A 23,043-nucleotide genomic window follows, 5' to 3' on the forward strand; every position below is an offset into this window, starting at 1 on the left:
AAATTTGGGCTGGAGTCTAGAGTACATTTGTTTTCTTTGCCTGTTTTGGTAAAGCCAGTGGCATTGACCCTCTCATGATGCCTTTATCTTTCTACCTTTATGGCATCGAGCGATTGCCAGAGTTCCATTTTCATTACTCCCATCTTTCCATGATTGATACTGATGTCAGCAGGAGGTATAGAAGCCCTTAGGGAGGAGAAGGAAAGCATTAAGTCTGGCCTGCTACAAAAGACCTTTAAATAGCACTGGTTATCCCATGCCATCTGCTTTTGTGACATCTGAACAGGACCTGGGATTAATATGCCATACATGATAGTGTTCTCTGTTTTGTTCACCGCATACGATACGAGACATTTTACAACCCAAATGTGCACAGATAAATCTCAGCTACAGAACTCTGAAATGCTCTGGCAGCTGCAGGGCTGACTAAGTCCAATGCCTCAAAAAGACAAAACACCTTGCATACAGCAAGGGCATGTGGAACTGTTATCAAGCAATAAGTGGATTCTGCGGTTTACAGGCACTTTATAATCTTGCAAACAATGAGACGCATACCTTCTTCTCCGCCAACTTGGGGGCATCCCAAACCCTGGCTGTTGTCTGTCAAGGCTTTACAGAGTAGCAGGGCCTCAAACAGGTCCAATGCCATCACACAACAGCAGCAGATGCAACTTGAGATCCAACAGATCCTAGACTACTCAGCCCCTCCTTAGCTCCAGAGCATCATGTTTGGGATCTTCCGGTGACTGCTGCCAACAGGGATTCCAACAGTGGCACTTCCACCTGCCCACAGCAGGTGGAAGGATAAACTCTGTACCAGCCAAATGGCACTTGCATCACTCCACTGGTGGTTACCAGTGGGAGGCTGCCCAAACTAAATCTTACAACCCACCACCAGGGAGGGGGTTGAATCTGTCTTTTATTCAGCTTTGTAACTAACCTCCCTCATCCCAGCAGAAAGGAAAGTGAACATACATTAAACATTCATGGCACACACACAAAAGGCCTGGTCAAAAGACTCAAAATGTGATATATTTGCACAACAGGTGGTTCCCCCCACATTTTTTATGGAGTCCATAAACTATGTAGTCTGGTTTTCTAGTTGCTTTCATTTTATTTATACAGTCCCAGGCAAGCCAACAAGAAAGACTGTTACCAAGCCAAAAGACATGCTTGGTGGCTCACCTATAGCATGGAGGCTACATATTGTGTAAACCTATTATATATGAAAATAGATTTAAGCTGCCTCAAACTTACTTTGTTGAACAGTCCACTCTTCCCCCCACACACACACCCCGAGGAGCCCAGGAGGCAAACAACATGTGATAAAACAATAAAATCCATCTTAAAAACAATTACAATACTGATACAAATTAGGAAATGTCTTAACTTAAAAGACAACCAAGATAACAGCTAATATTCAAGGGGAGGGATCCCAAAGTTGCTACAACACTAAAGGCCCAATTCCTACATTATGTGGAACCAGCTACAGTGGTGCCCCGCAAGACGAATGCCTCGCAAGACGGAAAACCCGCAAGACGAAAGGGTTTTCCGTTTTCAGAGGTGCTTCGCAGGACGAATTTCTCTATGGGCTTGCTTCGCAAGACGAAAATGTCTTGCGATTCTTGAGGGTTTTTTTCCGCTCCCCACCCCCTTATCTAAAGCGCTAAGCTGCTAATAGCCTTTTAGCAGCTAATCCGCCAATCCCTTAAGCCTTTAATAGCCGTTAATAGCCCTTAAACTGCTAATAGCGCTAATAGCACTAATCCGCTAATGGGCTTGCTTCGCAAGATGAAAAAAACGCAAGACGAAGAGACTCGCGGAACGGATTCTTTTCGTCTTGCGAGGCACCACTGTACTTGATACAATGGTAGCTGCAGAAGGCCTTTACCTACAGAGTGTGGAGGTTGGTTGGGTATATAAGGAGTGAAACTATCTTTCAGGCACCTTGGTCCCAAGTTGTATAAGGATTTAAACACCAAAATCAGCACTTTGAACATAGCCTAGTAGCTAACTGGCAGTGCAAATCTTTCAAGAATGAGGTGATGCATTGGCAATATCCTGCCCCAGTGAGCAGTCCAGCTGCCGCATTTTGCACCAGCTACAGCTTCTGCACCAACCTCAAGGGCAACCCAAAATGCAGCACACCCAAATACAGATGGATGTTACCAGAGCATGGATGACAGCGGTCCAGCTACCCTGGTGCAGATATGGTGGTAGCTGTCTTCCCAGCTGTAGCTGGCAGAAGGCTCTCATAGCCACTGAGGTCATCTGGGTCTCTAGTGATAAAGATGGATCCAGGAGAAGCCCTGGACTATGAACCTGCTCTTTCAAGGGAAGGATGACCCCCATCCAAAGCAGGAAATTGACCAATTACCTGGACTAGGGAACCACCCACAATCCCACCATCTTGCCAAGATTCAGAGTCAGTTTATTGTCCCCCATCCAGGTCACTGCTGAATTCAGGCACCAGTCCAGAGCTTGCACAGCCTCTCCTGATTCAGATATTACAGGAAAGCAGAACTGGATATCAACAACAACTAAGAGCACCTCACGCCATTTTCTTCTACATAGCAAGATTTCTTAATCTGCCTTTTCTACTTTGGATGGCTGTTTCAGGACAGTCGTACAGGCTTGAAAATCCACCCAATCAGCGCTGTGTGGTGTAACTAATTTCTTAGGATACAACAGAGCAAAATGATCAGTGATTGTCCCTTTTCTTTTCTTTTTTTCATAAAAAGGAAAAAGAAAAGCATGTCTAAACTTCCCATCCTTCTTTTCCTTAATGAAACTGTTATTGATTTTTCATCCCTGCAAATCAGTGCCTTAGAGCAATTTCTTTTAGCTGCAGGTTCTCACATTTAATTTGTAATGTATGCCTTAAAGGAGAGGACATCAATAGCATCTCCAGGGAAGCAATGGAAGGGTGTTTTTTTATTATTAGAAGTGGATGAAATTGTACATGAAATTTCAGCCATCAGAGTAAAAAAACAGATCAAAACAAGTAATTAATTAAAGTAATATTTTCCACATAACCCCCCCCCCCAAGAATTTGAAGAGAGAATTGGGTCAGATACACACCACAGTTTGAAATGCATAAAAATGTTAAAGCAAACAGAGCATCAAATGATTTCCTCCATTTACATTTTTTGCATAAGATGTCACTGTATGAAACTGCACAAATGATCAGCTTCAAGAATTTAGCAACATACACTGAGAGGAGAAAAACATTCTTTTCCCAAGTTTCCAAGAGCTGCAATCCTAACCCCATTTATTAGGGGGTAGGTCCCCATTTAATTAAATAGGACCTACTTCTGAGTAGACACGGTTAGGCGTGAGCTGTTGCACACTAAAGAAAAAACCCTGTTGGTGATTTTTTTTTTATGTTCGTTTGACAGCTCATCTATAAGTACATGAGATTTATTTAGCCCCTGGACACTGTGAGCCATTTTGCATGAATGGGAATGGTGAAAAGACAGGAGACTCAGCTAGACTGGTAAAGAAAAAGCAATTTATACGCATTGTATATGCGATATAACATTGTGCCACCAGATGGCGATGTGGAGTCCTCATTTTCTCTACTTGTTTTTCCTGTTTAAATTTACAACACTTTAAACTGAAATGCTCCTTTCCAGCCAGGGTTTAAAAAAAAAAAAAACCACACACACAAAACAAGTTTCTCCATGTTATTACATAGTGGCAGATGAAATTGACTTATTATGTTTCAATTAGAATGTTCTGCTAAGGCTCACATAGTTAACCATGGGTCACTGGTGTTAATACTGAAACTGCCGCTTAAGTTAAAAGTGCTTTTATTTAATTATTCTCTTACTAGTTCTAAATAGAGAGTGCAGTCAGTTCAGCTGACCAGAGAACAAGCTAAGATTTAGGACTTTCAAAAAATAAAAAAGTAGTACAGGACACAGTGGAGTTCCAACAACCTTGTTGTGAAGGCAAAGGTCAACTGGAAAAAGAAGCATTTTTTAATAATCCTTCCTGCCTAGGAGGAGGCAATCTGGATGAGGGGAACCATGCCAGATCTGGAAGGCTCTTCCCTGAGAGGCTGCAGTTACACAGTTCCCCAAAGGGGAAGAAGTCAGTAGATCTTGAGAGGAGTCCTTTTATTTTATTTTCTACCAAGAGGCTTAAGTTATGCAGCTCAAAGCATGGGACATTTAAGAGCTTCTCCTGATACATACATATACACGTGTACAAATAATGTGTAACACAAGTACAAAGAAAATGATTTAGTATTATTGTTTTCATAAAAGATGAAAAGAAAAAGGGGATTGTTTTCTAGTGTCTATGAGTATTTAATTATTGCTATGATATAGCAACATTTTTATATTGTAGTATATATTTGCATATATTCACATATATACATTTTTATATTGTATATATCTGCATATGTTTGCAGATACACACACACACACAGGTGTATTGCATATATTCTACATTTATTCTTATATGCAAAACCATGGTTTAGCAAGAAGAAGAAGAAAAAAGCCTTGGTGAATCTTGCTCTTTCACATGGTACTGTAAGCATATAGCACCTGTGTGCACACAGGTATCTGTGAATAAAGCCCCAGATATTTTGCAGAGGAAATAGCGCTTTTACTTTCATTCCTATGATCTTTCAGAGAAGGCCTGGAGGGAATCCATTAGTAACAGGCCAGTTGGGTGCTATCAGTTATCAGCCACCTCATATGCGCTGCAGCTGTTCACTAGTCCCCCCCCACACACACACACTTATAAATGTACCTCAAATCTGATTTGGGACCTTGTGTGCTGTAATGATTAAATCATTGTGAGGGCTCCAAAAGCTGGTCTACCCCTCCCGGAATCAATCAAGGACAAACTAATGAGAATATCAGCAAAGGTGAAGATATTCACCTGGCAACTTTTTAATTTGCGGTACATACATCCTTTTGCTGTTTCCACAGCAAATATAAGGATAAATGCTGATGGAGATGACATTAAAAGTAGAAAAATCCCAAGATTAGCTTTTATTATTTATGGTAATAGTGCAAAATTCATGTACAGGTGTGGCAACACCATCCCTTGAGACTTTAAGAAGTACGTACAGATGCTGTTTTTCAGAAAGATCCATTTGCAGGGGACAGCTTTAATCCCTTATCTTCCTCAAAAGCCCAATTTATTCCAGTGTCATAGGCTTGTTATCCTCAAATATCATTCATCCACCGTCTGTGCATTTTCAGAAGGTATTCTAGTAAAGGTCAGCAGTCAAACGCCCATCAATACACACTAAAGAGGTGAAAATGTTAAGTACTGGAGCTACCCTAGTACACCTTCATTGCTAAACTTCCTAAATTGTATTTTGATTTCACATAACTTTTTAGGAGGGAAAAACTAGGCCCCGCTTGAGAGCCACCAGGCCAAACACAGGGCACCAAAGCACTAAATAGTTGCATTGGAGGGAGCAAGCACAATGAGCCCCACTAGTGCAATGGAACTTTCTCTCATCTCCTCCCCTGGTGTGTGTCCCGCTCCTTCCAAATCAGCTGGGGGGGAGGGAGGTTCTGAAGAACCCCCAGAGCAGCATGCAGGGTGGGGAGACAGGGTCTATCATTCTGTCTGGCAAGCAGAAATGCTTGTGCTGATGGAGCAATCATAATAGCATTATGTTGGATTACACTCTATATATCATCGTCTGACAGATAACCCCCGTTTCACTAGTCCCAGGCAGACATTAAAATGGGAGGGAGCCTAAATTTCTGGTGAGACTCATTTCATGGATAGTGGGTTGAAATGTGCTTGCTGGCTGATTAGTTATGCAGACCTGCAGTATAGCAGTGGTAAATGTGGAAAGAATAGAACTAATCCTGAAGATGCTGACATAATTTGACTAGCTGGGAAGCATAGGGGTATATTAAAGCAAGCTCCTCATATTTTTTTCCCCTCTTCTCTCCCATCACCATGTCCCCCTTTTTGCCCAACCTCTCTCTTTCGCCTACAGTCCAATATCATTACCTCTCTGGCTACATTCTTCCTGCTTTGCTCAATTGTTCACACTCATGCAGATTTAATCTCCTGTTGTGCCCTGGCTGAACCAAAGGTTGTTGTTTTTCCTACTTTTATGGCCTACATTTAGATGCCAAGGGTTTCTCCAGCTGCCATGTCTAACATTTTTGTTTTGTACCTTCATTCATCCTGCTAATCTACATGAAGCATTTTCTTTTTCTGTTGCAGGTTGAAAGACAGCAGGGTGTGGGATTTTTCCAGTATACTGCCGAGACTGTCACAAGTATGACTCTCTGCCTACTGGACAGAAATTGTGAATTTGTATTTGGTGCAATGAGCTCTTGGGTCATTCCCTCATGGCCAAGGTGGCTGAGAGAGGCAGAGAGGCTGGCAGACAAGACCTCTGGGGGTGTGATAACTGCATTCCAATACCAGGATGATAGTTCCCCTCTTGCCATGGAGTATGAGGGTCTAGGGGGAGGTAGTCAGACAGAAGCAAAGGAAGACGAAAGAGTTTTTCGTTTTCTGAGCTGCTTTGCAAGACGGATTTCCCTATGGGCTTGCTTCGCAAGACGAAACATCTTGCGCCTTTTTTTTTTTAAACCGCCAATGCATTCCTATGGGAAATACACATTGGTGCTTCGCAAGACGAAAAAACTCGTAGAACAAAAAAACTTGCAGAACGAATTAATTTCGTCTTGCGAGGCACCACTGTATAAGGAATTGAAAATGATGTTGAGATATACATTTGTTAGAAAACCAGAAGCCTTCTTACTAGGATTGGTAGGTAATGAAATTAATAGAAAAGATTGTAAACTTTTCCAATACGCTGTAACAGCTGCAAGAATACTTCTGGCGCAAAGATGGAAGCAGGAAGAAATTCCAACTGTGGAAGAATGGAGAATGAAACTGACTGAATATGCGGAATTGGATAAACTGACTGGGAAGATTCGATATCAGAAAGACCAAAAGTTTATCGAGGACTGGGGGAAATTTACAGATTATCTGAAAAGCATATGTGATGCACAGACAACGCTTGTTGGTTTTGAAGAGTCTCTGTGAAAAATTAAGAAATATTGTAAAAAAGAAAGTAGGAGAAAGGAAGAGGAATGGTTAAAGGCAATAATAAGTTCAGAAATGCGTTAACAATAGAAATTTTAACAAAAGATTGGCAGAGAAACTGAGGGAAGTCAAAAATTGATGAATGTGAGAGTTAATATGAGTTGATTGTATAAAAATGTTTGGGAAATGAATAAAAAATTATTATTAAAAAAAAGAGAGAGCCAAAACATTTGAGTCACAAGGTGTTCGAGAACCAAGGTACAACTGTAGAATGGAAATAACCAGTGTGGCATGTTTCTCTCTACAGAAAGGACAGGGAAGGCTGGAGGTGGCCTTGCTCTGTACATCAAAAGGAGAAACACAGAAATACCCAAGGGGAAAGACTCCCCCTACCTCCCACTGGAAAGTTATTCATGAGGAAATGCAGCCCTTAGGCTGAAAAAGGTTCCCTATCCTTGTTCTAGAAAAAGAAGTCTAAAGCCCCACCAGGGCTTGTTTCATGATTGCATGGGTCCTTTCCCAACCGTGTAGAAGCACTGTTTCACTTTCCCAAGCAGGGTTGAAAACAGTGATAGTGTCTTTTCCCTATTGTGGACTTTAATAATACATTTGTTATAAGATTAAACCCAAATGTTGTTTGTAAAAATGTGGTGCAAAATACTGCGTATCTGACCCTTGAGTTAGGAAATAGACGTAAGATGGATTCAAACCAGTAAGGTGCCTATTACATGTATGCTCTCAAGCCAACAAGGTGCCCCCAAGTTTAAGCGCAATCTAACCTTTGTTGCCTTTGGTAGGGCAAATTATACAGTAACCTGGTGAAAATTGTAGCCTGAATAATTTTCTTTTGTTATTTAATTAAGAGCATCTTATATTTAACATTCCCAAAATGTCCCCTTTAGAATAATATATTATATACCCTGACAGATTAATTAGTTAAAAGCAAGACAGTTAATTGATAAAAAATAAACCTTAATCAGTCCCACTGAAAATCAATTTGTGCTCCATCAGCTGCTGCTAAGAGACTGTGGAGAATACAAAGATCCAGAAAAAACCCCACATCTTATCTATGAACCACAGTAGCCCTGCCGCTCAGGCCTCAAATCATATCAATGGAGTTGGAACAGAACAGTTTGAAAATTGACTGGACGGTGTCAAGAACATGAGCTGCTTGGATTTGGAAATGGTACAAATAACAACATGCATTTTGTCATGAGTTCAGAAATTATACACAGGAAAAAAACACCTAAAATGCATTGCTCACCAATTTCTGTGTAATACCACACACCCCAGTAAAGCTTAACAGATGGAAAGCTGGTTAGAATAGTTTTTAAAGATTTTAATTACCTCTCTATATTTTTAAATTTTCTGATGGTATTCTGCCATTTTCTAATAGAGCCAACAGCACAGACAACTACTATGGAAAGAAATGTATAATTAATGCACATTACTAATTTAATTATGGAATCTTCCATACGCATAAAATGTCATAACTAAAGACAGTGATGTCTCAGGGCTTCCAAGGGACTAGAAGCAAAAATGATTTGCCCTATTAAGAAGGCATATAAAATGACACATAGAACCATTTCTGAAGGATCAAAAGAGAATGGACTTTAACCTTGTTACTGGTCTGGAATTTAATGTTGCCTGACATTAACTTCACACTGAGGAAAGTTGAGAATGTTTCTTGACTAGGCTAGACTTGGGGAAAATAATAATGGATTTTGGAAACTTATGTGAGGATTATGGTTCCATAATGTATTCCAGATAAATGAAATTGTCAGGCAAAATATAGATTAGATTACTAGTAATATATGATAAGCTATCGTGAGAAGATGCAGTTTAACGGCAAGATTATCACCAGCCACTGCTATCTAGATGCCTTAGCTTGCTGAAACTAATCAATTTTTTTCTCATTATGCAAAAATATGACTAATAAAATCTAAAAAGGAAATATGAAAACATACTATTTGGGCTGATAATCTAAGACTGTGTGTTATTCTGGTGAGGCAGAAGGGCACAGATGAAGGCAAAGAGCAAAGGCAGTCCAAAGACAGAGAGGGGTCTATTGATAAGCTCCCAATTTGCTACCTGCTTAGGTTCAAGGTTCCTGTGCTTAATTCTAAACAACTTGGGCCCAAAGTACATGGGCCTGATTGCTTATCGTCTATCCTTGATAACTGACATCTTCTTACGGGGCACTTTCAGTGATTCCCCCATGATGTTGAATTGCAGCTGGCCTTCACCAAGAACCAAGCTTTCGGTGTGGCAGGCCCTGCCCTGTGGAGCTCCTTGCCAACAGAAGTCCTTCAGGATTTACTTTCTGCCTCCTTTCAGATACCTTTTAAAATCTGTACCATTCAGGCAGGCCTTTGGGATGTTTTTTTTTTAATGCAATCAGTCTTTATTGATGTCATAGTAGGGTTTTTTTTAATATGTTGTATACTGCCTTGTTATTTTTGTTTATGAAAGCACAGTAAATATATACTTAAATACAAAAAGTAATAGGCCATTGAATGATTTGCAGGGGTTTCTTTTTTAAACCAGAAATTAAAAAAAAAAAATACCGAAAAAAGTAAAAGTGGGTTGTTGAAGAATCTGCAATAACTAAAGCTGAGGTGAGTATCCCTGGTCCCTTTCACAGAACCCATTTGTTGCCCACAGAAGTTGGCAGGATATTCAGTAAAATTGCTGGGAGTGGGGACAAATTCTAAGCATTTAGAGGTGGGGCTTACCATTCCAGACCACATAGCTAAGGATTTCTCTTTTAACGCATACACACAAAGCTTAGTTGCTGTGTGAACAGTCCAGCACGTTCCTTCCTACTTCCTACTTCAGGGGTAGTGAACCTTTTTTTACCTCAAGGGCCACATTCCTCCTGGGCAATATTCCAAGGACCATTTGGCAGTGGTGGTGGGAACGACCACAGGCAAAAGTGAACAGAGTGACAAATGTTGTTGTTTTTTATCTTTGTCCAGTAGCCTATTTTTTTATTCACCCTCACATGCCCCCCTCTGTTCTCCACCCAGATAAGCAAGCAATATCAGAATTCAAGGACACATTCTAGTCAAAAAAGCTGGGTTGCAAAGCAGGACCAACGAAGGAGGTTTCCCAGGGCCAGACAGATGTTTGAAGGACCATATTTGGGTGGCCCAAACATCTGATTTATTGTACTGTTAAAACTAGAATTTGGGCGAGAAGGTACTGGAGAAAAGCTAGGTTTTACTCTGCCTGGTTCAATGGTACAAGCTGACACAACTAAACTGTAGCACAGAATGATGCTGGGCTGCCTCCCTCCCTCCAAAACATCATCCTTACAAGAATGCTGATTCACAGGCATTTCAACTGATCTTCAGACACAGCAATATTATTGAGCAATTAGCCTTGGGTTATCCATATAAATCATTCAACAAATATACTTCAATGCTTAGGTCAGCTCTGAAGGCACTCACTCTAGTTTCGCTGGCAGTTTCCAGTACAGCAGAACCTCTATTGTGTTGTGGTGTGTTGTGTGTGTGTGTGTTTTAGAATGATTCAGCATAAACTCACGAAACAACTACCACCCAGAAATGAAACCTCTCTCATTGTTGAGTAGGCAAAAGCTAAACGTTTCATATGTTGACTTGATGAATAATATTTGTGTGCGGATCCTTTTCCCGAGAAACAGTCGGGGAGCAAGTTGTGTTAAGCTTTCTTGCTGCAAGGATGTCAGCACCCTTTTCGTGGTGTTCCGATTGGATTCTCTTTGAACATATGCCCTTTCAAGTGAAATTAATCAATCTCTTTATCGCTCCCGCAGCATCTGGAGCTATAATCATTACCCAACTGCTGAGAAAGAAATGAAACCACTAATCGCATAGGGAGTAGGGCTTACTGTTCGGAGCAGGAAAGTTTTTTATTAAGTTCTAATTTGAAAAGTGATTTTTCATGACCAGCCTTCCAAGACACAGGGCATAAAAGGAAACTCTGCTTCAGCAAAGCCTGCGAGTTTCTGCCCAGTATACATATTCCGAACTGCAATAAAGTGAAACACTTTTAATTATGCTTTTTTAAAAAGAAAAAAAAATGTACATTTGAATGTAATAATCATACATTATAATCCAGTGAAAGTGAATCATCTTTCTTTCTTTCTTTCTTTCTTTCTTGCATCCCATTGAATTCAGTGGGAGAGATTTCAGGGCATTCTTACAAATCAGTTCTATTGAAGTCAAAAAGCTTAACTTTGGTTGAATCGCACTGCAGTGGCACACAGAGGGATGCTGTGGAAAATTAGCCCTACTAAAATCACCCATCGCTGCTGCTATCTATAATTTTGTTTAAAATGCTGAGCAGGGGCATTTTGAATTGTGGGGGGGAAATGTGTATATGGATCTGTTCAGTTGCAATCAATCTGGACATATTAAGATATTAAGCCATTAATGAATGTCTGTCAGGTGCTGTGCTCTGAATATCTATAACTGTGGAAATATTAAACACACACACACAGTAAAATAAATATCATAAAACCTCACAGTGAAGAATAAGTTTAGAAGTGCAAAGATGTACTGTTAAGAGCCATGGTGGCTAACACAGAAGGCTGGGAGACCATCAGTAGGTGGAGACAGGGCCAATGACTGACAAAGCTCACACTGTGAGTAGAGGAGCAGCCAGGGGAGGACTAAGTGCAGACTGAAGTTGGTGGGACATTGCCTCCATTTGCCCTAATGGACCAGTTTCCAGTGGGGAAGAACATGTTAAGAGCTAGGTGGGTACAGAATTTCTGTTAGCTGGTGACTTTAGAGGTATGGCAGGAGTGGGTGAGGAACCTGTGGCCTTTCAGATTTTGCCAGACTACAACCCATGGTGGCTGGGGTTGGTGAGATTTGGGGTCCAACAATGCCACGTGTTACCCTATCCCTGATGACTGCAATACATTTCAGATGTCCAAAAATTGTTGTTGATGTTGTTTTTCTTTTAAGACCATGACCAGATGGTGTATTGCCCTTTGGAAACTGTATGAATTGTAAGACATAATTAACACCAAATGTTGGGTCACAGATAGAAGGGAAAGGACAGCAGTTTCAAGATGTGGCAGATGTGATCAGGTTAAGATATACTAGAAGGAACAAAGGCATGCAACAGAAAAGAAAACTATAAACATTGACAATGCTACTTTTATTAATCAATAGATATATTTTTTTACCAAAACAATATAACAACACGATCCCATAGTCACTGCAGCAATACATTATGCTAAATGCCGGGAGAGCATTTCTCACATCAACTTTGGTGGAAAAACAGAGTAAGTGAATATTCGGTTTAATTTGGCTACCTATATTAGAATTAAATGAGGAAGGCAAGTCATAGCCACAAAAAATGGATAAACAAGGCTCACTCACCATAAATTAATGCATTTATTTAATGATAAGCAAGAAAAATAACACTTCTGTAAGATTTCTAATATTAAATTGATTTTTTCAACTTTTGGAAATAATGGATTTTAATGTTGACAAAAAAGTGGGAAAATCTGAATAATAAAGCCACATAAGCAATGAATGTAAAAACTAAAAAAAAAAATGCAGTGAAAGTTGCAACAGTACAGACAAAATCAGTTTTTAAAAGCTCCAGAAAATAAAACTTTTGCTGGTACTGTTGTTTTTCCTATTCTTATTTGTATTGTTGTTATTGCTGCCTGCTCTTGGACAGGACTTCCACTGGCGGGGCTCATTAGGTGAATCCTTCCCAAAGTATTTATTTTGGCATCGCTCTAAGCAACATGGTGAAGCGCTCGTAATCAGAGACAGCTCCAGCATTATTCAGAGGAAGCTTAACCCCAGTATCATTTATCTAAGGAAAGCCCCAGTGGTTCACACCGAAGATCATCCCCAGAGTGGCTGCTGCATAAGGTAATTTCTCACAATAACTGATATGCATAATGGATCATGTAACTGCAAGTCTAATCAGTCCCTGGAATATGTGCTCCATCTATTGCAAGTAGATGCCCTTCTTTCACAGAAATTAAGGCGCAGCCTCCAGCAAGCATGTTCTCCTGTAATTGGATTAAGTCTAAATTTATAGTTTCTAGGATAGTACCACTACCTTTCCTGCCGTGGACACTGATTGGCTCAGAGATCTCTTGTGATCCCCCAGCGAAAAAATCCTATTGTGGTGTTTCATGGCAGTTCACTGCCTCTGCCCTTTGTCATGTCTTGTCCCTCAACCGTGCCTGTCCTGAATGAGATTACTCTGTGTGTCAGATCCCATGTTCATCAGGAAGCTCTGTGGTCCTCATATGCTGATCCACACCACTCTTTTCATGAATGGCTTCGGGGAAAAGATTTCTTTTCCTTAGCTAGATTCCTCACCCTTACCCTGCTTTCACCCTTTCCCTGCTTCTAAACTATATCTAGCTGGGATCCTTGCAGAAAAATGCAGATCATTATCTCCCCAAAATAAAAGCATTTAGTACTCTCAAACTTTATTGGCGATTTCTGGGAAACATATTGGGTGGGTGGGTGTGTTTATTATGTATTTTGTGTTTTATTTTGTATTTTTATGTAGTGAAGTGTGGTATACAAATTTAATACACAATAAAAAATAACAATAACAAAATAACAATTAAAAAAAACCATGTCACTCTTTGTTGAGCATTTTGTGTAAATAAATATTCAAAGCATAGGAAAATCCTCCAAGCAAGCTTCTGTTAATTTATCCTAAAATAAGGATAGTACTTACAAAATAATTATGTCCAGTACAATAACATTTGTTAATAATAATAATAATAATAATAATAATAATAATAATAATAAATTTTATTTATATCCCGCCCTCCCCAGCCGAAGCCGGGCTCAGGGCAACCATATCCATTAAAGACCTGCAAAATAATGTCTGTCCTTATTATCTATAATTCAATTATCAGTGAGGAAAAGGAACCAAATGCTATATTCTGTTTTGTTTCCCTCAACATACTTTTCCATGTTTACCCCGATACTTCATCTATTTAGAAATCAGAAACCGGCATGTTCCTCACAAGTGTTTTGATCACAAATATCACAAACAGAAATAGCGATTAGCTCATTTTCAATGGCATTTTAAGAATCTTTAAAACTCCTGAGGTATTTCATATAATCAATGAAGGCATACCTGCAAAGGTCAAAATATTTCCAGGAGAAGCACCCAAAGAGGGTGTTCACTTTCTTATGAACAAAAATGCACATCTCTAAACACTTTCAGTTCACAATAGAAATGTAACAATGAACATGAGAAACTTCACTTACTCTGAAATTATATCTAGAAACATTCCCCACCCCCCAGCTACTTCATGAGATCAGCACTCTATATCTCTGCTGAATGTGCTATGCTCTGAGAAAAATATGTAACATAGCTATTTTTCTTTCTTAAAATTTTCACTAAGTGAATATAAGTGACAATAATATCTATTTTTAGAATGCTCCAAATTGCATTAGGTTACTTCTTATGTAATCTAATTTCAACATCTTCCAAGTTTTAAAATTTATCACAATGTGCTTACAATGCTTCTGTTTAACTGTGATATAAAGTCAAGGCTACAAACCTAAGCATGCTTACTTATTGCTTGTTGCATTCCAGGGTGCTCATTACAGCCTGAGTGCAAGAAAGCAGCTGCAGAGCCTGAATCTTTGTATTTTCCACAGGGAAAAGGAAACTACCAATTCAAAACAGAGCATGGAAATCAGGAACCAAATAATAACAATCATGTTAATAATTGTCTCATTCACATGACTGAAAGTGACATTAAGGAAAACAGGCAGATGATTCCTATTTTCTACTGCATATTGCTATATGTATATATTAGAATTGAATCAATTGGCCCACAAGATAGTTAAACTTTGGCCCCATGCATTCTCCTTTCTGTGCAATAAAAATACACGGAGTAAACCTGATTAGGTGGAATTGACCATTCTTCTCAACATAAAAAGGTGATGGTTTGGACTTTCAGCTATGATGCTGCCAAAATGAACTCTGTGACGGGCTTCCCTTGAAGATGTTCTGGAAACTGCAACTGGTGCAGAATATGCAGCCTTTAGAAAATTGACCTGTGTGCACTGGCACAGGAAGAGGAGTGCGGGGGGGGGGAGTGCACAGCCCCCAGCAGTGCGATCCCGGTGGGGTGCCATCGTGGCTGCCCCCCCCGCCCGCGCTTGGTGCCACTCCCCTGCAAGCAGCATGCCATGCCCCAGGACATGCGCAATGCCCCCAAGACGCATGCCAGCCCCGCCCTTGCCTGCTCTCCGCCCCCCACCCCCCTGGTGCCAGAGCATGAAGCTCCGTCACTGCCTGTGTGTCTACACAGTCATGTAACGTCTAGTTTGTGGAGCCTGCACTGGCTGTTTCTATGCCACCAGGACAAATTTATGGTGTTGGTATTGACTTCATTGTCTTGAACCCTGGTATTTGACAGAACACTTTCCCCATATCAGCTGACCTGGGCTCTGGGGTCAGAAGAGGGATCTTTCTCACTCTCTGGTTTGGCCCCCCCAGGTAGGGACATGGGGTCAGGAATCCTATGTAATTTGCAGTGTGGAATTCTCTCCCACTCGAGGCAACCAGTGCTCCAAATCTGCAAAGGTTTGGACTCTGGATTAAACATGCTTGTTGGAATTTCACTTAAGCTAGTCAAGTTTTTTTTGGGGGGTGTTATGTAGGAACTGCTACTATTGGTTGTGATTGTTCTATCATATTTTTATGATTTTAGTGGTATTTTATTCTTGTGTTATTGAGCTGTATCTGCTTATGTCATACTCGGAGAAGACATAATTATATATAAACATACCCTTGGGGAAGGCTCAGGCAAAGTTTTCTTCTTCTTCTAAACCAACCAGTGATGAACTTATTGTTTAAATTGTCAGAGGTAAGCAAAGAAAGGTGGCCTTGAGAAATCCCAATATGACTGCTTTTGCATTTGCTACTTGTTGGACAAGACAGGCAGGGTTAGTGAAATATACGTTATGCCTTTTTTGAATAAAAAAAGAATGAGATGCATAGTCTGTTACACATATTTATCTTTAAGACATCTTTTAGGTGTGATATAATTTGGGACATTAAGTTAAGATACTACAGTAAAAAAGAATAGTGGTCAGTCTTACATCTCTTTAAGATTTTGTTGGATACATTTGTTCCCCTTGCCTCCAGGCCCTTGAAATTTTTTGAATGAAGTCCCAGGGATGGTGAACATGTGGCACTCCAGATATAACAAGACATTTGGACCTACAGAAGCCCATACTTGGGGGTGGAGGGAGAAAGAAACCACCACTTTGTCTTGGCATAAACCCAGAATGACTTTGAAGAGCTATGCTTGATTAACTACTAAAACTCAAATTATGGGCTGATTGCTTCAGGGAATGACCACTTCCCCTTGTACAACTTGCAGATGTAGACTAATTCCTGCTCTGTTCATGTGCAAAAATCGGTCACTCTGCCAAAGAAATGCATGATTTTAAATTTGTCCAAAGTTCTCTCCTCTGGTCTTTCTTCAAGTTGTACATACAAGCAAATAGGAACAGTACTTAACTACTGTAGGCCCAGCTAGCAGGTTAAATTTGAAAGTTTTCTTCTTCTTCTTATCTTATGCAGCTTTGAAACTATTCATCTTTTTTTTATATAAAAAAAGGACTAACGACTTCTCTACAGCTTCAAGAAAAATGTGCAGTACAGCCCCCTGGAATTATACCAGAATACAGGTGGGGAAAATGTGTAGAGGTATCTTCATACTCTCGTGCCACATTTAAAAAAAATGTAGAAAGCTAGTCTATCAAGAAGATGGCATCTAGCCCCACACTTACTAATTTGTTTTTACATGAAGAAAGATTTATACTCAGAAGAGTCAACTTCACCTATGTTCTGAAGAGCTTGAACCACCTGATATTCTGAAAAGGCAGTTTGGCTCAATGTATCTAAGTTAGGGATTCCCAAACCGTGATCCACAAGCTTCATTCAGGTGCTCTGCTGCACACCCGTGAAGAACAGCAGGTGCATTGTCACCTGGAAGGTGAACAGAATAAATTGGAAGTGACAAGAGGAAGAGGCACTTGAAAGCGGAGGAAAGGATTAGCAGCAAAGTTAACGGGGAGCTAAAATTAAGACGTTTGGTCTTAAAAAACATACAGTACATTATAATTGCTACAACAGATAGGTAAAATCATTAAGTGGACCTCCAAGAACTGCAGCCATTTTCCAGTGGACCATGGAGGTACAGGTTTGAGAACCACCAGCCTAAACTCACGCAGAACCACAGTCACAGTAAGGAAGAATATGTGCATCCCTACCTGTTTTCCAGACAAATGGATGCGATTTCCTGCCTTCCAAATCAGATGTGTGTAATAATAAGAGAGCAAGCACAACCAAGCACCTTCTTGTGCTCTGCCATGCCCAGTGAGCGCAAAGCCAGCTATCCCTTAGAACCATACTTCATGAAGTTCAATCCAGATCACTTCACTATTCCTAAAATAAAGAGAAGGGAGGTGGGAAATAGAGAAAGAGTTAGTTAAAGAGGAGCAGAGTCACCAGCTAACCCTTTAAATATGCCACTTGTACAGATTTTATGAAGGAATGTAGCAATCTTGTAGCCTATGGTATGGGTCAGTATAATACTATGTTCATAAGAACATTCACCTCTAAGTGGTGTCTCATATTTTCATACACATATTGCCACTTACATGTCAAAAACAAACATGTGCAGTGGTACCTCAGGTTAAAGACGCTTCAGGTTACAGACCTCGGGTTAAGAACTTTGCTTCAGGATGAGAACAAAAATCATGCTCCGGCGGCGTGGCAGCAGCGGGAGGCCCCATTAGCTAAAGTGGTGCTTCAGGTTAAGAACAGTTTCAGGTTAAGAATGGACCTCCGGAACGAATTAAGTACTTAACCCGAGGTACCACTGTATATGTTAAGAAGCTGGAATTGGCTGTATATACAACAAGACAAACATGGGTGGCACTCACTACAGCAGAAAATGTATGTGGTTTCCCCTATGCAGAAGTGACAGCCAACTTGAAGCGGGCCCTAATATTCCACTAAGGTATTTTATACAGAAATAAGTCTTACACTACATGGTTGAACTACTTATTACACACACAAAAGCACATATATCACTGGACCCTGTTAGCCCTTTTCCCTTCAAAGAAAGAGAGTTTTAACGAGGAAGCGACTGGAGAAATGGAAGAGATTCTTATTCCCTGTCTGCTTGCCACCGCCACTCTCCACTTTCACAGAATTTCTGCAAAGGCCCTTTGAGGTTTGATACTATTATTTCTTGTTTACCTTACTAGGATATTTAATATAATCCACCCCTCTAGTGGAAATATACCACTTTGCAATAGCAAAATTAATATGACTTGGGATACGAGGTGGCATCAAATGTCACTTACAGTGACATTTTGAGGAGAATATGAAGATCTCTGCAAAGCAGAAGTGATCCAGGTTGCTAACAGGGTTTTCTGGGTCCAGTACACTACATGTGCATTTGACCCTCTACCACGTCTACAAAAGAGGACACACACAAACTTACATGACAGCTGTGTATGCTTTGTGCCATTCTCAAAGTTAGGTAAATTTGGGGCAGAGAGCACCAAAATAAATCAGGGTGATGTTTGATAGACAGAATGTCAACAAGTGCAGCTTTTCCCAGATTTACATTTCCTTACAAGATATAGCTAAATCTGTTGAATTTCTGCCTGCCACACAGCTGATAAAGGCACAAGGTTCTTCCAGTAGTCTTGTGCCATCCCTAAACCATGTAAAAATTGAGTTTCATGAGCTGCAAACCAGCTGTTTTGCTTTATTTATATTTGCCTAGAAAAGATAACAAGGGAGTTACACACACACAAAATACTATGAGGATAATCTTGCATAGGGATACAGTGGCCATATCCACTAGAGCAATAGCAGCATATCTTCTCTCCCTGTGACAGAATAATTATAGAGTACAGGATTGCTATGTCGGTATGTTAGGACCCATATTTGTAATAGGAAAGCATACTGCCAACTTGCAGGATGTTTCACAAAGCTGAAATACAAATGGTAGCATCTCAAACACCAAAATAAATGCATCAACAAAAGTCAATTGCTTTGTTACCAAGAACAAATTTATAAAACATTGAACTCCCTTTCCCGTTCCATGCATTTATTCTGCCTGCCAGGCATTTATCTCAGATTCTAACATTTTACATTTGCTACTGGTCATTTCCCTCATGTTTTGTAGCGTGAAGCTTCATATCTCATAATACGAAGAGGCAAATATTAGGAACAGGTTTCGTTCCACAAAAGGTTAGTTGCATCATTTTTGGTGCTTTTCTTTATAGTTATCAGTTATTAAAAGTTTCTTTCCAAACTATTACATTTGTAACCTTATAAAATGAACTATTATTACTATACACAATACATGGTGTGCAGATAAGGCAAAGATAAGCCTGAAAATACCACACTAAGTAGATGTACAAAATAAAAAAACCCTTTTTTAAAAAAGATAGTTTTATTTAAATTACTCTGAAACAGTCTCTATCATGATAAACGTATGCAATTATATTTATCAGATAGAGGCTACCCAAAATGGAAGTGAAATGACATTTTTATCTAACTTCATTCACGTATATAGCTTAGCCAACAGCAAATGGCAATAATTTAGAAGCTATAGAGATGGTCTTGCTGGAAAAGAAGAAGCAACGTAAGTTAGTTTAGCCATTCAATGGAGCTTCTCTGTGAAAACAGTAAACACTCATTCAGCTTGAATTAGATTCCAGGGCCTGTGCTGGCGCAGGAAAATAATTGCTACTATTATTTAAAACCTCTCCTGCACCTCCTGAAGCAGCTACATCATTGGATGGATCATTGAGAACTTTGGAATACTAACCCATTCAGAATTTCCCGGCTAATTACAATCTGAGCCCCAGCCTTACTGCAATTCAGACTCAGCCCGTACTTAGCTCAGCCCTAGTCACCCTCCCCCTTTTCTTGCAGATGCAAGTGAAAATGTATCCCACTGCCCAGGATCCTGCTGGAGATGAATATACTACTAAACTGTTCTTCCCTGGGTTGAGCAGGTTCCTAAACTGCAAATCCCAGATTTTATTGCAGAACCCAAATCCAGTAAGAACATTCGTATTTTGCTTTGTTCTCGTTTCTGCATGTTATTGAAAAACCACACTCATGCTACAATACTGGCATGCCTACTGAACACAGTGGAGGTGGCTTATGAGTAAACTTCCAACAAGCATAAAACAACACACACCCCCGGTAGTGCCACAAATCCAACTCAATAGTGTAACATTAGAAAGTATTGATCACTTCTCATACCCAGGCAGTTACCTTTCCACAAGGGCTGACACTGGTGCCAAAATCCAGCATCGCCTGAGCTCAGTGAGTGCAGCTTTCTCCCGACTGAAGTGCAGAGTGTTTGGGAAACCAAAATGCTTGTTTACAAAGCATTTTGTAAAGTACTACCAACCTTACAGTATGCTTGTGAAACACGGACCACTTATAAACACCATTCTCCAACTCCTCGAAATATTCCATAAATGATGTCTCCGAAAAATTTTACGCATCACTTGGAAATACAGGCAAACTACTGCCAGTGTACTGGAAGAAGCAAAGATCACTAGTGTCGAAGCAATGATTCTCTCAAGGTAAATCTTAAAAAAATGTAGTATAAGCACCAACAATTGGGAAACACTGGCTTGTGAGCACCCTAATTGTAGAACAACCTTTACAAAAGGTGTCATGGGCTTTGAAGACACTCGAAGTTGGGACGAAAGGAAGAAACGTGCTAAGAGAAAGGCACACTTGGCAAACCCTCACCATGATCAACTACCACCCAGAAACCTATGTCCCCACTGTGGAAAGACGTGGGGATCCAGAATTGGCCTCCACAGTCACTTATGAACGCACTGTTAAGACCGTGTTCATAGAAGACAATGGCTGGAAGGAAATCTGTGTATATTATGAGGCTGTTGCTTCTAAGTCTCAGCATATTGTAATTTCTTAAGAAAGGCAGCAAAAACAGGCTGGCGCTTTCTCTGACATGAATGTAGAGGTTATATCAATTCAGGGAAAACAGGAATAAATTAGAGCAGGCTGAGCCAGATTCTCATCTCTCATATGCCAGGCTAACTACTTGGTTCCAATAATTTGCACCCAAGTAAAATAGCAAGATCAGAATCACATGCAAGGTTTCCATAACACAATCTGACACACTAAATTTTTTGTCAAGGTGATAAAATAAAAATGTACAGACACCATATGCCAATCCACAGCACCATGAATAAATTGCATTAGGGGGGCCTCCAATTTTCAGATTAAAATTAAGTTACTGTGTATCTCAGCTTCCACATGCAGTAGTATGGCTGATGAAGCAGGGAATGCTTGTGTATTTTCCATTCAGCATTCAGCAGGGGATATATATGACTTAAATCCAAACAGGTAGTATACCCTGCCATTTCAAATTCCTTTCATGCATTCTGCCAATTGATTCACTCCTTTTGTAGATGAAAATCATTAAGAATAAATGAAAATTTTAAGCTGAAGCTGTGCTATTGAAACTGCTTCTTCTTTCTTCTTCTTCTTCTTCTTCTTCTTCTTCTTCTTATTATTATTTCCACTTAACATTTCTTAACTGCAGACTGATTACAGAACAAAAAGAGGCTGGTCTGTGAAGGGTTGAGCTGCTGCTGGAAGGGGGGAAATCAGAAGGGAAAAGGCAAAGATTGTTTCTTTTTTTCTAAGGCCTATGGATCAGTGGTAGAGCATCTACTTTGAATGCAAAAGGTCCTAGGTTCCATCTCCAGCTAGGACTGGGACAGTCCCTTCCTGAAACCCCAGAGCCCTGCTGCCAGTCAGTGTAGGTAATCCAGAGCTAGGTGGAGCAATGATCTGACTTACTATAATGCAATTTCCTGTGTTAAGTAGGAAATGCTTGCGAGTTTATGTTGTATCACAAATAGAAGTCCTTTGGGTACAAAGAGCAGAGAGCTCACCTAAGGCAAGGGAGTTAAGAGGGCATTTTGACTGTGTAGAGTAGGAGTGTGCATTTGCCCAGATACTGAAGTGATGCAGCAAACTTTGAAGATATTCAGACAATAGATATAGATATAGATATAGATATAGATATAGATATAGATATAGATACTATTTGCTCACAAATAACTGTAGTTCAACATCCATCCCTGGCTTGTATTCCAGCATCTAGGAATACCAACACATTGTGCATCATTCCTCATTATGCAAGAACTATCAGTGTGTACAGAAAACCTTAAAACAACCACTCCACAATGTGTGTCTGCAATGGATTGTATTAGGTAGATACCATAGCAGGGGTGGGGAGGTCATTTGATGTTGAGATAAATTGCTTTGCAGTCAAAGACCTGACTCATTAAAATCTAGCAAGCAGGTTTTGGAGTCTTTTTCTTTTAGTTTTTAGTAAGATTGTGCCCCCACCTTACATCATTAGTTGACACCACCCCGGCAGAGTTATGAAGAACTCTTTAACAATGTGATCTTCTACATTTACTTTCAGAAGAAAACCCCAAGGAGTACAAGAAGCCTTGTCTCCGGGTATATAGGGTTGCAATGTACAGAGGAGTGAAGGCTGTTGTAATAAATATATATATCTTTCATTCTGTTGATATAATTAGAAAGAGAAAAGAAACCCACACATTTCCTACTTTAGTACCACAAACCTTGATTTTCAGTGTACGACCTGGAAATTTAATGAAGGAAGCTTTGCATTTAGAAGTTTAATTATGAACTCGGTTAAGTGGATTATAATGAAAGATATCTCTAGCAAGGGAGTCCAAACAGATGCATTACAAATACATTAAGGAAAACACCAGAGAATGAACTTTCCATCAGCAAAAAGGTTTTTAATTAAAAGAATCATAGAACAGAACTCTTCTGTGAAGTGATATTACTCTTATACTCCATTCTATCATTAGGTACTTCCAGCACATGCAAAGAAATGACTCCCAAGTTTGGATACTTTCTGAAAGCACT

General features: G+C 40.0%; 1 protein-coding gene across 7 annotated transcripts in view; it reads right to left on the bottom strand.

The window, feature by feature from the left end:
• The window catches only part of THSD7B (thrombospondin type 1 domain containing 7B), a 428,797-nt gene that overhangs the window by 265,703 nt on the left and 140,051 nt on the right, over positions 1-23,043 (bottom strand). For all 7 annotated transcript variants that reach the window (XM_083405406.1, XM_083405404.1, XM_083405403.1 and 4 more), the window contains one exon: positions 17,328-17,502. In XM_083405406.1, the coding sequence (XP_083261532.1) occupies positions 17,328-17,466 (139 nt within the window). In that variant the 5' untranslated portion in view covers positions 17,467-17,502. The remainder of the gene's footprint in view (positions 1-17,327; positions 17,503-23,043) is intronic.

Source organism: Podarcis tiliguerta, assembly GCF_965153285.1.
Source record: "Podarcis tiliguerta genome assembly, chromosome: 1".
NCBI lineage: Eukaryota > Metazoa > Chordata > Lepidosauria > Squamata > Lacertidae > Podarcis > Podarcis tiliguerta.